The sequence below is a fragment of the Penicillium chrysogenum genome (genome assembly GCF_028827035.1).
Source record: "Penicillium chrysogenum strain IBT 35668 chromosome Unknown utg000004l_segment0_segment0, whole genome shotgun sequence".
Taxonomy (NCBI): Eukaryota; Fungi; Ascomycota; class Eurotiomycetes; order Eurotiales; family Aspergillaceae; genus Penicillium; species Penicillium chrysogenum.
This window is the reverse complement of record NW_026622752.1, coordinates 2,774,087-2,786,750: the sequence shown is the minus strand read 5'-3', so window position 1 is coordinate 2,786,750 and position 12,664 is coordinate 2,774,087. Positions and strand designations below refer to the sequence as shown.

The following is a 12,664-nucleotide window of genomic DNA, read 5'->3' as shown; positions in this document are numbered from 1 at the left end:
GCACGTAAAACGCAAGCCTCTTGGTATTACCTTCAGGTCCAGTTTGCACATCCTCATTCCATTCATTTCAAGCAACCGGTTATGACATTCTGACAACGGAAATGTCGAAAATATAAATACTTGGTATATTAAATGAATAAAGTAAAATAGGAAGATTTTAAATAGAAGAAAAACTACGGCTGCATGATTCGAATTCGCCTGCGAACAGTATTGGTTTCAGTCAATCGCCTTGGACCATATGAAGAAAAATCAAGTGATAGTGTGGTCTCGGTCTATCGACCACACTATCCTCACATGCAAAGCTTGTACACTAATTACTTCTTCTTTTGCTCTAAAGACGTTATAAACTTTATAATGTGAGCTTAGAATCAGAGCAATGCCATAATCGAGCTGTGGGGGTTATTCAAACATATAAATGGGAATGGGAACCCTCAAATATATTGTTCACGGAGGTACGTAACAGAGCTCCTCCGCCATATTTTATACCAGTCGACTAAGAAGCTTGAGCATTACGATTTGAGAATCTTATGAATGATTTTAATGGCAAATAAATCAATTCGTGGTGTAGTAGAGCTCAGTTATGTGATCGCAATGGGCAATTGTATGGAGTCCAGATATCACCCAGTATTATAATCACGACGGTATATTATATGTAGTAACCTGCAGCGTCAACCTTACTAATGAGGCAAAGGTCCTACGTTCCGTCGCTCTTAGCCGAAAGGTGCAGTTTGAGCGCTTGCTGGACCATGTCCTGCCGGGAGGCCCATTCCCTCCCTGCTTTTACTCTTCTGCCATTGCCCATGTGGAAGACCGAATTCGAAATATGATGTGTTTTCTGGCGTTGGATTTGAAATGAGTTTCATGGTGTAAATGAGCATCAGATTATTGAGGTCACTGGACAGTAGGAAACATTATGTTATGAAGAATAATCTCGTGGGAAACATAGCCCAGGAAGTACTCGGTAATACCACAGAGATAACCGTGACTCAAAGCCAAGTAAAAAGTACATAAGAGAAAACGGACGACAAAAGAATGTAGGTATCGCCAATCCAAGGCCTTTATAGAATCCAACGTAGCAATCTCGAAAGTTGCCATTGCGTAAGACCAAATTTACGCATTTTAATGGAAGCCGTGGCAAGCCAGCTTGAAGGAGACATAGCCAGGCTCAAGGATGTCAGGGAGACACTGGCCCTCGGTGAAGGGGCCGTGGTGGAAAGGAAGGAAGTGCACAGGCTCGCCGGCGCAGCCATCGTTGTTCCAGATGGTCACACCGTGGCAGGCGAATGTGTCCTTGGTGTCCATGTGGGCGCGGAAGGAGTAGTTGTCAATGCTCCAGTCGCGGTTGACGGTGGTCTTGTCGCAAGTGACGGGAGTGGCGCTCACTTCAGCAGAGAACTTGGGCTCGCCGAGCGCGGGGTGGCCCACGTCGCACTTCTCCCAGGACAGGAAGCTGACACTGGCAACAGGGAAGCTGGCGTAGGCAGTCATGGCAAAGGTTGCCGCGGTGGCAAGGGTCTGTGTTGTGTTAGCAAGTTGTGCACATCGGAGTGCAGATGATAGATGGATGGAATTACCTTAGAGAAGTGCATCTTGGTCAAGGATTGTGGTCTGGTAAAGAAAGTGATTAACCGGCTAGGAAAGGCGTTAAAGAGAGTGTCGATGGTATGAAAATGGTTAGGTTGAGGAACCTGAAGGGGAACTGCGTCTCATGGTATTTAAGAAGCAATGGGCCGCGACGATCATCATGGTTGGGTAAACATAGTCCCAAAACACAGCTGTCTCGAGCATGTGGAATGTGGGAATTTAATTGTGTATTCAGGTACGTAGTATTTTGCAGCAAAGGAGGGCACTGGAGGGAAGGGGAAAAGGGTTGGAATGCCTAAAATCAAAACAGTCTTGGCAGGTAAATGTTGATCTCCCACAAGAATGAAGTACAGGTTCTTACAAAGGGCCAATCAATTCCCCTTGGAACCAAAAAGAGTGTGCAGTCTGTTGTCTGTTTGCTGGACCATGTACTGCGGGGAGTCTATAAACCCCCTGTGGGATACTCCTGGCTTAAAGTAGGAGGCATAGGACATCTCGATGGAATATATGGGCATATATAGTAGGTGATTTCGAATTGCCCTGCCATAAACACTCCTTATTATATGATAGCTAGAAAATAGCCATGCAGTTAGGTGGACTAGACACTCCCCGGGAGCAGTTCAAGGGACTACTCGAGATAAAGAAACTCCAACGACCCAAACGCCTGCACGTCGCAGCCAACTCCTCCAAATCAAACATCTCCCCGATAGGAACACCCCACCCAGCCAGAAGATGATGATGCAAGTCAAACTCCGGGTTAAGAGCCGGGTAAACCTCAAAGCTCACAGCGTCGGATGCAACAGCCGCAAAATGATTATCCCATATAAAGCGCAACACCCGCTCACTCTGCTCGATTCCAGCATGCTGCGGCACGCCCTGCTGACTATAAGCCATCCGATCTTCGGCCGACATCCGCTCCCACGTCCCTGGCAAGCCAACCCGCAAGAAAAAGATATCGCCCTTCTGGAATTTGATGTTGCACTCGCGGGCGATCTCCTGAACCTCGTCCAGCGAAATCATTTGCCGACTCAGCGCGTTTACGCTGATGCCTTTCTTCTCGGCGTAGGAGACGTAATCGATTAGCACGCCGCGTCCAGCAATACCCTTCTTCGCCCAAAACCCAATGCCAATCCGCGACGAGTTCTCATCTAGAATTTCCTCTGCGCTCGTGCCGCCATAGAAGAGGCGCCTGTCTTGGTCTTCTGGTGTGGGGGCTGGCGCATTGTGGTGCCGGAGGCCATCCCACTGTGAGGACTGCTGTGGATTGAAGTGGTACTCGTCGTCGAAGGCGTTGCCCTCGGCAACCCATTTGACACGGTGCTCGAATGGTTTGCGACCGAACCCTGATTTCATGATTCGTGAGCCTTACGTCTTCTTATTCTATTCGATGTTTATTCGATGGTCAGGTGCCATTATTTTACCTGGTGGACTCAAATTCTCCATGTTCCAGTTTAAGCATACCCGCTCGCCGGTCTGGATTTGTGTTCGCGCGGCTTGAGCAACTAACCCGGGCGTTAGAAGGCGGAGCATCCCCAGCCCTTCTTCTTCTGACCCTGCGGACGCAGGCCAGAACCGACGCTTGTCGGGGAGATCATCGAATGTCTCTGGGAGATTAGGAATACCGGACATGGTTCGGGGTGGAGAGGATTGGAGAAGTAGATTAGCTGAACAACTTCAATGCTTCAAATAACACCAGCTATTTCAAGTAGTGAGACGCTGCAATGGTTGAATTATACCCCTCACCTCGGAGGAAGTCCGGTCCCTTGACGTGGGTATGACCCCCGCAATAAGAGCTCGCCAATTTAGTCGAATCAAATCAGGACTAAACCTGAGCTCAATGGTCTTTTGCGCAGGGTTTGTCCGGCCGACATATCACCAATGCAGGAGAAGATAGGATCTGATTAAGTCTTACCAAGAGAGGTCATGTAGAAGTTGAGTTCTGATGCGTGGACCATCCATGCAATGCAAATGAAGAAGCCCTCACGGTCTATGACAGGTACGTCTGTGTCGGTAGATATCCCAAATTCATCCTTTGTTATTTCCTCCTCGTTCCTTCCTTCGTTCGCAACGTGCCCTGTGTAACCCGCTATGGTAGCAATGAGGTAATTGAGATCATCTTTCGGAAGGCGCGACGTCCTCACATGCGAGTATAAACCCCTGTGTCGGCGGCCCCGAAAGAGCCGAAACAACAATGGTAAGAAGGCAGTACAGCCCTTAGGCCGTCCAGATGCAGTCGCTGTCAAATTCAGATGTCCTATTTCCAAAGATATTGTTGTCCAAAGTCCATGTGGTATGCATATAGAAGCTACAGAAAGTAGGGAAGTAGAGTACAGGGTGATATCGCCAGAAGGGAACAGCAAGCAGAAAAGTTACATGTCATCCAAGTCGTCATTAGCGTTCGAGGCACGCTTTTGCATATCTGACATTTCATACTCTTCCTTTCGGCCTGAAGACCCAGCACGCTCCCCAGCCGACATAGCAATCGCCTGGCGGCCAGTGTCAGAGGATTCGAGGAACTCGCGCAGGCGGCGCTTGCCTTCTTCTAGAGCTTGCTGGGACGCGGCTTCAGTCATCTTCAGCATGGGACCCCACAGGTTGAGCTGGTAAGTGATGTATGCGCCAATAGCAAACGCAAATAGCAGGATAAAGTAAGCTGGGTTGCGGAGGACTGGACAGTACATCAGTAAATGCGAAAATGAAGGATTCATCAATGAAAACTTACCAGCCCAGATTTCGTTCCAGCCAAGAGCCAGCAACAAACCATAGAAATACAAGGGGACCTGTGTCATACCGCCGATGGCGCTCCGCTTGGCCTCGACGTAGACACCGTCCGCGGCCTTCTTAAATCGTACAGTGAGCTCTTGGCGCTTCGCATCGCTAAGAATGGTCATCTCTTCTTCTAAACTCTTGCCCTCGTGTTCGTCCACGCCCCCGATGGGGGCCAGATCTTCCTCGTCCGCAGGTGTCGCGGTGCTTGGAGTGTGTCCAATCCATCGGTCAAGCGGGGGTGGGGCAGTAGTCCTTTCGAGGCGGAACCGAGACAGAAGAGGAATCACCGTCAAGGTAGACTCGCGAGCACGGGTGTAAATGCCCTCGATGTCATCAGTTGGGCGCCAGATACGTGGCACGCCGGCTTCGTCGTAGCGGAACTTGTCCTCGAAGTTTTCCCGGAGTTTGAGAAGCAGGTTGCCCTCAATCATCTCCTCTTCAATCTTGGCGCGAAGAACACCCCAAGACTTACGCCGCAGTCGCCAAAGGCCAACATCGACCTCATCAATACTAGCATCAAAGCTGCTCGCACGGTCTGTGAATCTCCGCTCAGCGTCAAGAACAGTTTCTTCGAACAAGTTCCAGATCCGATCCCAGAAGTCCTTCTCGGTAGGTTTCTCCCCGTTCTCGGGTGCACCACCGCCAGCTCTTCCAGACCCGAGCGCATTGAACTCAAGGCCCACAGATTCACCCAGACGAGATTGAACCCACCGCTCAACGCGGGTGGCCAGACGTCTCATTTCATCGCGGCGCAGACGGGCACTGACCTCAGCCAATTCTTTCTTAAACAAAGATAGCTCCTGTGTGTAGTTGCTCCAAGAAGCTCCATCCACCAATGTGGAGTGGGCGACCTCCTCGAACTTCTCCAATGAAGACTGGGTCTCCTTGGCGACGATTTCGGCGAAGTCGTAGCTACCGCCCTTCTTCTGGCCATCCTTGACAGCAGCGCTGACCGAATCACTGAAATCGCGGATTCCAGACTTGTGAGCTGCCGACAACTGGCCGTGGAAAAGTGCCTTGAGGCGGGTATCGACCTTGCCCTGAAGCTCGGCGCTTTTCCGCTGGTAAACGCCCTTGTGGTATCGGCTGGCCTCCGTCTCAAACCTTTTTAGCGTCTTGACGCGCGCAGCACGCATGGCAACACCAAGTCCCCCTAGGACCTCAGGCGCACCAACACGCACGGACTCGGCCTGCTTATCCTCAAATGCGGTGATGGCCTCGTCGAAGCCGATCATTACCTCGCGCAGAATTTCGTCGCAGCGGAATTGCGCAAGCAACTCCTGCTGTGTGGGCAAATCCAAGTCCTTATTATTAACGATTTGATCCCAAATTCCCTCCGCATAATGTGAGAATCCATCGGCCGGGATGCGGCGATGGTATTCAGGTAGGAAGACTCCCCCTTCGGAGAACTCGCCCTTTAGGGCATCCCTCTTTGGGTCTCGGTGACCTTCCCGGAAACGCAGGCCAAGCTTGTTTGCCTCCGTCACAAACTGGTCAGGCTGATAACCCTTGTGTGGCAGTCCGTAGAATTGGAAATCAAAGTAATCGTGAATCGTCGACTTTTCCAAGCCCGCAGGTTTCGATATAGTGTCCCAAAGACGGGAGAGGTCTTCCAATAATGTCTTCTGCAGGTTCTTGAGTGGTGTGGTACCAATGAAATCGCGAATGACGAAGAATAGGAGGGACCGGTGAGTGGTACTGTAGAGAGATTAGCACCTGAAGCGCAAAGAGAAGCAGATGATCGAAAGGATACATACTGTTTATCCTTTAGGAACAGTTGCAGGTTGACTTCGAACACGGTCTTCAACAACCCCATGTTGGCTCCCTGATACAACCCCACCTGGTGTTCCCAGATGTTGACAATGAGAACCTCACTCGTCGCAAGCGCAAAGAGCGCACTCTTGCGCTCGAAGTCCTGATCCTCGCCTCTCTCGCGACCGTCAGTTCCCTCCACGTCCATGACCAAGATGTTATCAGCCATGCGCTCCGCCGAGCCGGCGTCGCCCTGCTTCTTGTTGTTCGAAAGCCAGATACCCTTGGTCGTTTGCCTTCTCTCCAGCTCCGACATCACGGAGAACTGGGTGCCGAAGAGGTGATTGAGCAGTGTGGACTTTCCGGTGGATTGCGAACCAAACACGGAGATGAGATGGTAATTGAAACCAGCCGGCGTGACATTTTCAAGGGACAAATATTTGGACAGATCGGGACTATAGTGATGCGATCAGCATTCAAGCGTTATAAATTGGACGAACCATAGCAGATGGAGGTGGCCGTACTTGAACTCCTTATTCTCATCAATGACCTGCACGCCGTGCTCATAGGAAGCAGCATCGCCTTCGGCACCGATCGAAGCAAAGTGGCCATTTGAGAGAACCGGCGGCGCAGTTGGACTCCTTTCCAACCCTGAGGGGCGTCGTTCAGCCATGTTTATCTTCTGCTCTGTGTATGTTGAGGGGGAGAGGTGTTCGTGGCAAGAGTGAGTTGAAATGGCAAAGATATATTAGGACTTAGAGGGCCATGCAGGTGGAAAAAGCAACAGACTAATCGAACGGGGAAATGGGAATAATTCAGGGATCACACGGTCGTTTCACGGGTTCATTGAGATGATCAGTCCCGAGGTCGATGTCCACCCGTGGGTTGGGGAAGTCTTACATAAACCCCTTTAGCCCCGGCAACGTCATTTCTGGGACCACTCTAGATTTAGATGGTGTTTTATCAACGGGATATTGATATCTCCTACACTAATGGTATACATAGTTGTCACTACAGACAACCAATGTTGCTTCGCTATTTAGACCTCACCGGTCTCTGGCAGCAGATTCCTCCATCCGCGTCGTGCCATCAGATGATAGAAACCGCATTTCGTTCGACGGAATATATCTATTGTCAAATGTTCTTAGTTTACATCATATACAGATTTCAGGCAGTTAAGTAAATACACAAGGGTATCTAAACTCATGGTGGTGGCACACCATCTGACCAGTCCAGATTCCAGCCCTGATCAAGTCCGAGGTCAACACTGTGATTTGGCCACATATACTGCCCAAAATCATCAAACAGACCACTAAATGCGTTGAGCTCCAGGCCAACATATGGGTTTGTCACTGTTTCACTCCTCGGAAGCCATGACTCGTCTGAATATCCAGGCCCCATCGTAGGTGTGAAGGAAGCATCATTTAAGCCGTCAGTGTTGGTACTCGGTGCACATTCAGGGTCTGACATCGGCGGCGTATAGAGCTGAGTAGGACGTTGTTCTGAGCAGGAAGCTTCGGTCCCTATGGTGCCTGATACTACTGAGGTCGGCTGCTTGGTTTTGGGACGACCTTTGGAAAACTTGGTTCCCGCCCCCACAGTAATAGTACCAAAATAGGGCACGGTAATTTTGCAGCTCGAGAGGCTGCTCCAATCGGGCTTGAAATCTTTCGTGTCATGGATGGCGCGGAGAATGTTTGCAGACTCGGCAGCAACTGAGCCTCCCAGCTCCGTTGCCGCCTGGCCAAGGATCCCAATGACCTTTTTTACCATATCCCAATCTTCTTCATCTTGCTCTTTACTTTGATCTGGATTCTCGTCGGAATAGCCTTGCAGGTGTATTATCAAAAGAAGGCATAGCGTGAAGGCCATAAAGTCGATCATTTTGCACAAATAGGGCTTGATGTTAGATCGAAGGACCTTGTACAGGACGAGCCCTTCTCTTGCGGATTGAATCGCGATCGTGTGGCAGGGACGGAATTGAGGCTCGTGGGGAGATTGCAGCATCAGGGGGAGGTGGAGGAAAGCACGTAGTAGCTTGAGCATGAATTGCAAAGGGACCCTCTCAATATAGTGTTCCCGTTTCTCATAGTGACAAGGCTCTGCGGCTTGGAAGTGACTTGGCATGGATTCCCAAGAATCCTGCAGCTCTTGGTCCAGTCTTAATGTTGCTTCGAGAGTCATCTTGGAAGGGTCTTGGTTTCGGTCAACCATATGGCCCGTGATAATGCCAATGCGCGACACGTATTCCTCGGGAGCTGATAAATTTGAATTGAGACGTTGCTCCATCTGTGGCAAAAAGAATTGATCGCTGATACCATAAGGCAGGCCAAGAATCAAACTCAGGAACCGATCTGATGTTGCCAGGGAACACCAGATTTTTAAGCGCCTTTGATATAAAGAGTCGCCTGGCCTTGGAACCTTAGTGGACAGATGCATCCCAGCTAAATGGGCAAACTCGATTGCCCGACGGATCACCAGCCAAGCTTTCCGGAGCCGGCCATCAGTCAAATGAACCCTGTGGAGTAACATCTGACATTCTATACCGGGTAGGGTAGCCGCGAAGTTGTCATCACGGACGATTAGACGGTCCACCATCTCAATGCATTGATCAGAGAATTTTTGAGGTTCAAAGGGCACGGTTAAAGTGTTAAAGTCAAACTCAGACGGGGCATGAACTGCGCTGATACTCAGGCACATGAGTACCTTCGCGACTTCGGCGGGAGCCACTAGATTATCGCGACAATTTTCATTGAAAACGAGTCTGTCGGCATGTCGATCGAAGAGCTCCGGGAAGTGATCTTTCCACACGAGGCAATGGCAGGACGCGTTGACAATCTTATTCATATCCTCTAAGGGAGGTAGAAATCTCATGAGTTCTGCACGCACCGCTTCGGCTTTTGGCGACATGTCCTGAACACCGGCGAATTTATCATTGTTCGACGAGTCCTCTCGGCGGCTCACGAGATAGTTGTCAAACAGTTGTAGTATCGGCGCGTTGCAAATTTGGTCACTGGATGGGCCTAGTTCGTCTGGTTCAGTATCCAGTGGTCTTGAATGCGCTTTTATACCGTCCGCTGGCTAATGTCAGTCATCTGGCATCAATCCACATTCGTCCGGGAGATACCAACATTGTTCTATTCCATGGTGATCACAAGGCGGAGTGTTAGAGTCCCGTTGGTCTAGTCGCTTGGTCAGCCCCTCCACGAGGTTCTCCAAGTGTGCAACTCGCTCGCGGAGACTGTATGGCTGTTCGCCAAGTTGGGAGTTCCGCTGGTAGCCGGATAATGGAGGGGTAACAACCGCATGTTCTTGATCAACACATTTCGTGCCTCGGGACCGACACTCATTACAAGTTTCTGGACGGTTGGGGTGGAATGTGCATCGGATCTTACGCCGCCGACCTATAATTGAATACTATTAGCGCAGGCATATCAAATGTCTGTTGACACATACACTCTGTGCAACTTTTGGTCCCCTTCCTCATCCGCTTTCGCGCCGGTTCTTGGTCCGACCAGAAACCCATACTAACCAGTATAGCGAGAATGCAAGTTAAGATCCTCTGTTCACGGACGTTGTGTTGCTAAGTCGATCAAATCAGTCGTCGTAGGTTGTGTAGCAGGGTCCTTTGGCGAGGAACGATCTCTGGAGGATGACAAGAGAAAAGGGGCGCAAGAGTTCTGAAAAGCCAAGGCAATCCCGAGCTCAAATTGTTCCCACGTAATCCTAAACAAAAGAACAAGAAAGAAGTCTACAGCTGAATAGTTCCCATAGATATTCGTCCGTCAAGTTCGGCCGAAGTGCCCAGGTGGTGCGATATTTTCGCCCGGACCAATCAGATGCACTATCCTACATCCGTTAAGTCCGTCGGGTTCTACCATACAACAGTAGTACGAGTATGTACATATGTAGTTCTTAAGAACCTTGGAATACCTCAAACTTTCTATTTCATCTTCTTCCATCAGAACCCGTACTCTTCTATTGGATGTAATTGTTGACATGCAATGCATGCAGGGTATGGGTTTGTCTCTCTGTGTGCAGACTGAGCTTTCCAACCTTGGAAGGTTCCAAGGTTGGCTCTTTGTATCTTAGTCATACAGCTGGTTTATATACCACCTGGGCAGCTTCTTTCCATAAATTCATCATCACCTCTCTCACTTCCTCTCCATCTTTCACCTCCTTCGTAGCCTCAACGGGTTATGAGGCCCTTTTTTCCTCTATCTCCTTTGCTAGATTCATCAAGAACTAAGCTTTCATTGCTAGATTCATCAAGATCTAAACTTTCATTGGAGAATAGCTATCTCTCACTTTTTGGAGAAGCTATATCTCTCACTTTTCGCTGAGAATAGCAGAAGCTATATCTCTCACCTTTTATTCATCGCCGCTGAGCGAAGAAGCCATCGGAGGTCGCCGCTGTGCGAAGCCGAATCACCATATCGCCGCTGTGCGAGATCCCGAGACACCGCTGTGCGTACCCGGATTACAATTCACCGCTGTGTGAACCCGCCTTTGAGCAATCACCGCTGTGTGAATCTGCCTTTGAGCACCAAACGGAGTCTCTTTTCATAGAGAATTATCTCCATCGTGGTATACAGTATCTTTGAACTGTGTTCACATCATTTTATCTTCTTTATCTCTTTGTATCAGCTACAATGGCTGACCCCTCTTCTTCTTTCTCTGCAGCTGCTGATGCAGCGCACATTGACGATGACAGGGTATCAATGAAAAAAGCTCGCTCAGGGATCTCGAGCGAAGGACTCATAACCTCTTGGGGCTACATGCTACCAGGAGGATGAAGGAGGAAGAATGATATGATATGAATCTATGGAAAGGAGGCTGTATAAATAGCCTCCGAGAATGACAAACACGACAAACCTGGCAAATGCTCAGTCTGCACAGAGACAAACGCATACCCTGCATGCATTGCATGTCAACAGTACACTTGTCGTGTCTTACATCTTTCACATTTCCATTTATTGAACCAACCAACCAACATGGTGCCCAAACCGCCGATCTTTCGTCAGCCTGCGAACCATACCGAACGCCAAGGTCCTTGCCCTCCAGATATGATGGACAAATATGCTTCGCACTTGGACAGCATGAATCGTCTAGCTCAATGGACGCTTGCCCGGCCGGAAAAGCGTGACAACGGTGACCTGCCTTACTATGATAAGATTGTCTATGACGAGAGCGGACACTTCGTCATGCCGCCCTCCAACGTCCGCCTCTCCGACGCCTTGGTCTTTCTCGTGCTCTCGGCCGCCATTCCTGGCCGCCAACGCGGGGCCCGATGGCCGGCGGACTTCGACGGACTGGTTCTATCTGTCAAAACATCTCACTCATATACTCCGTCATCATGTCTCCACATCATCATCATCAGCACCACCACCTCCTTACCAGCCTCTTGTCCGGGGTGGCCATGTCCGCCAACCTGATAAGCTGCCTTCAATGTTCATATCTTCAACGGTGCCCGTGGTCCATGAGAACACTATCATCCTCGGGGCCACACACCCTACCCTCTCCACCGCCAGCCCAAAAGACGATGGTTGGTTCATTTCGGATTTCTACGCTTTTAACTATTCGTTCAAAGGACTCGGGATGCAGCAAACCTGGTTGACCGCTGTGGAACCCGCTAAGCTCGTTAAGAAGTACGGGTCGTTCCTACATGGAAACCCCTATGAGGAACGAAAGATATGCCTGAGCCAAGAGCTCTTGGGCAGCGATGAACTCTCGCCTGTGACTGTGGTTAGCCCGGCGAAAATGATTGACCAATTTCTGATAGAAGCGAGAAGGGCTTCTGAGCTGGCTAAGAGAACATCAGCCCCCTTCTCCTTCTTATCTTCTGTCACGGTCTCCCAAACTTTCATTTGCTTTTGAACAACGGGGATACGCAGAGGGGTCTGAGAAGACCACGGCTATCATCGATGCTATAGAGCAATTCACGGAGAGACAGAAAAAGTTCCATGAGCAGCGCGCTCGCCAAGACGAGCGTGTCCGTGACCGTGGCCGAGAGTGGCTAAAAACTGTTGGCAGACGAGCCCTCTAGTCGCTTGTGCCTCGTAAGAGCCTGCGAGAAAAACCCCGCGGATCAGAGATCACAGGGTAATTCAAGAAAGTGGCGCTGCTTTTCGTCTTGTGTGCCTTGCCCGTCGTTCTCTTTCTTACTTCTTGCTCCTGTTGTCTTTTTGCTTTTTCCCTTTTTTTAAAAAAGGAAAGTCCATCCTTAATTTCAGAACTAATAATAGCTAATATTAATAAAAAGATGTCTGTAATAAACAATTACTGAATGATGAAACTCGATGGATAACGAGATGAATGAGATGGGATGGAAGTCGTCTGAATTCCTAAAGAATGTGGAAAGTACAGATACACAAGTATCTAGGTAGGCGGATTCCTAACCCACCTCCGCCTAAGATATCTAGCCGTCCACTAGCACCGCCACCAAGGGGGTCACAATATGATCATCTATCTTTCCCCCATCGAGCTTACTGCTACACAGCTTCTGCTTTTATTGCATAGACTGGAAATGAGGGTGGAGCAACGAAATTTGCGTACGCAT

General features: G+C 49.6%; 5 protein-coding genes across 5 annotated transcripts; 1 reads left to right on the top strand and 4 right to left on the bottom strand.

The window, feature by feature from the left end:
* Positions 1 to 1,119: 1,119 nt before the first annotated feature.
* N7489_007001 (uncharacterized protein) lies at positions 1,120 to 1,589 on the bottom strand (the record flags this gene model as incomplete). Its single annotated transcript, XM_056712751.1, has 2 exons — positions 1,120 to 1,515; positions 1,575 to 1,589. The coding sequence occupies 2 exons, from the start codon at positions 1,587 to 1,589 to the stop codon at positions 1,120 to 1,122; spliced, it is 411 nt and encodes a 136-aa protein (XP_056566466.1).
* Positions 1,590 to 2,154: 565 nt separating this feature from the next.
* Positions 2,155 to 3,213, bottom strand: N7489_007000 (uncharacterized protein; the record flags this gene model as incomplete). Its single annotated transcript, XM_056712750.1, has 2 exons — positions 2,155 to 2,927; positions 3,006 to 3,213. The coding sequence occupies 2 exons, from the start codon at positions 3,211 to 3,213 to the stop codon at positions 2,155 to 2,157; spliced, it is 981 nt and encodes a 326-aa protein (XP_056566465.1).
* A 740-nt stretch (positions 3,214 to 3,953) lies between these two features.
* sey1 (dynamin-like GTPase SEY1) lies at positions 3,954 to 6,778 on the bottom strand (the record flags this gene model as incomplete). Its single annotated transcript, XM_056712749.1, has 4 exons — positions 3,954 to 4,252; positions 4,307 to 6,051; positions 6,111 to 6,560; positions 6,606 to 6,778. 4 exons carry the CDS (start codon positions 6,776 to 6,778, stop codon positions 3,954 to 3,956), a joined length of 2,667 nt encoding a protein of 888 aa, XP_056566464.1.
* Positions 6,779 to 7,308: 530 nt separating this feature from the next.
* Positions 7,309 to 9,631, bottom strand: N7489_006998 (uncharacterized protein; the record flags this gene model as incomplete). The annotated part of the gene is made up of 3 exons (XM_056712748.1): positions 7,309 to 9,182; positions 9,237 to 9,509; positions 9,562 to 9,631. The coding sequence occupies 3 exons, from the start codon at positions 9,629 to 9,631 to the stop codon at positions 7,309 to 7,311; spliced, it is 2,217 nt and encodes a 738-aa protein (XP_056566463.1).
* Positions 9,632 to 11,099: 1,468 nt separating this feature from the next.
* On the top strand, positions 11,100 to 12,151 carry N7489_006997 (uncharacterized protein; the record flags this gene model as incomplete). Its single annotated transcript, XM_056712747.1, has 3 exons — positions 11,100 to 11,420; positions 11,506 to 11,850; positions 11,927 to 12,151. 3 exons carry the CDS (start codon positions 11,100 to 11,102, stop codon positions 12,149 to 12,151), a joined length of 891 nt encoding a protein of 296 aa, XP_056566462.1.
* Positions 12,152 to 12,664: the final 513 nt, after the last annotated feature.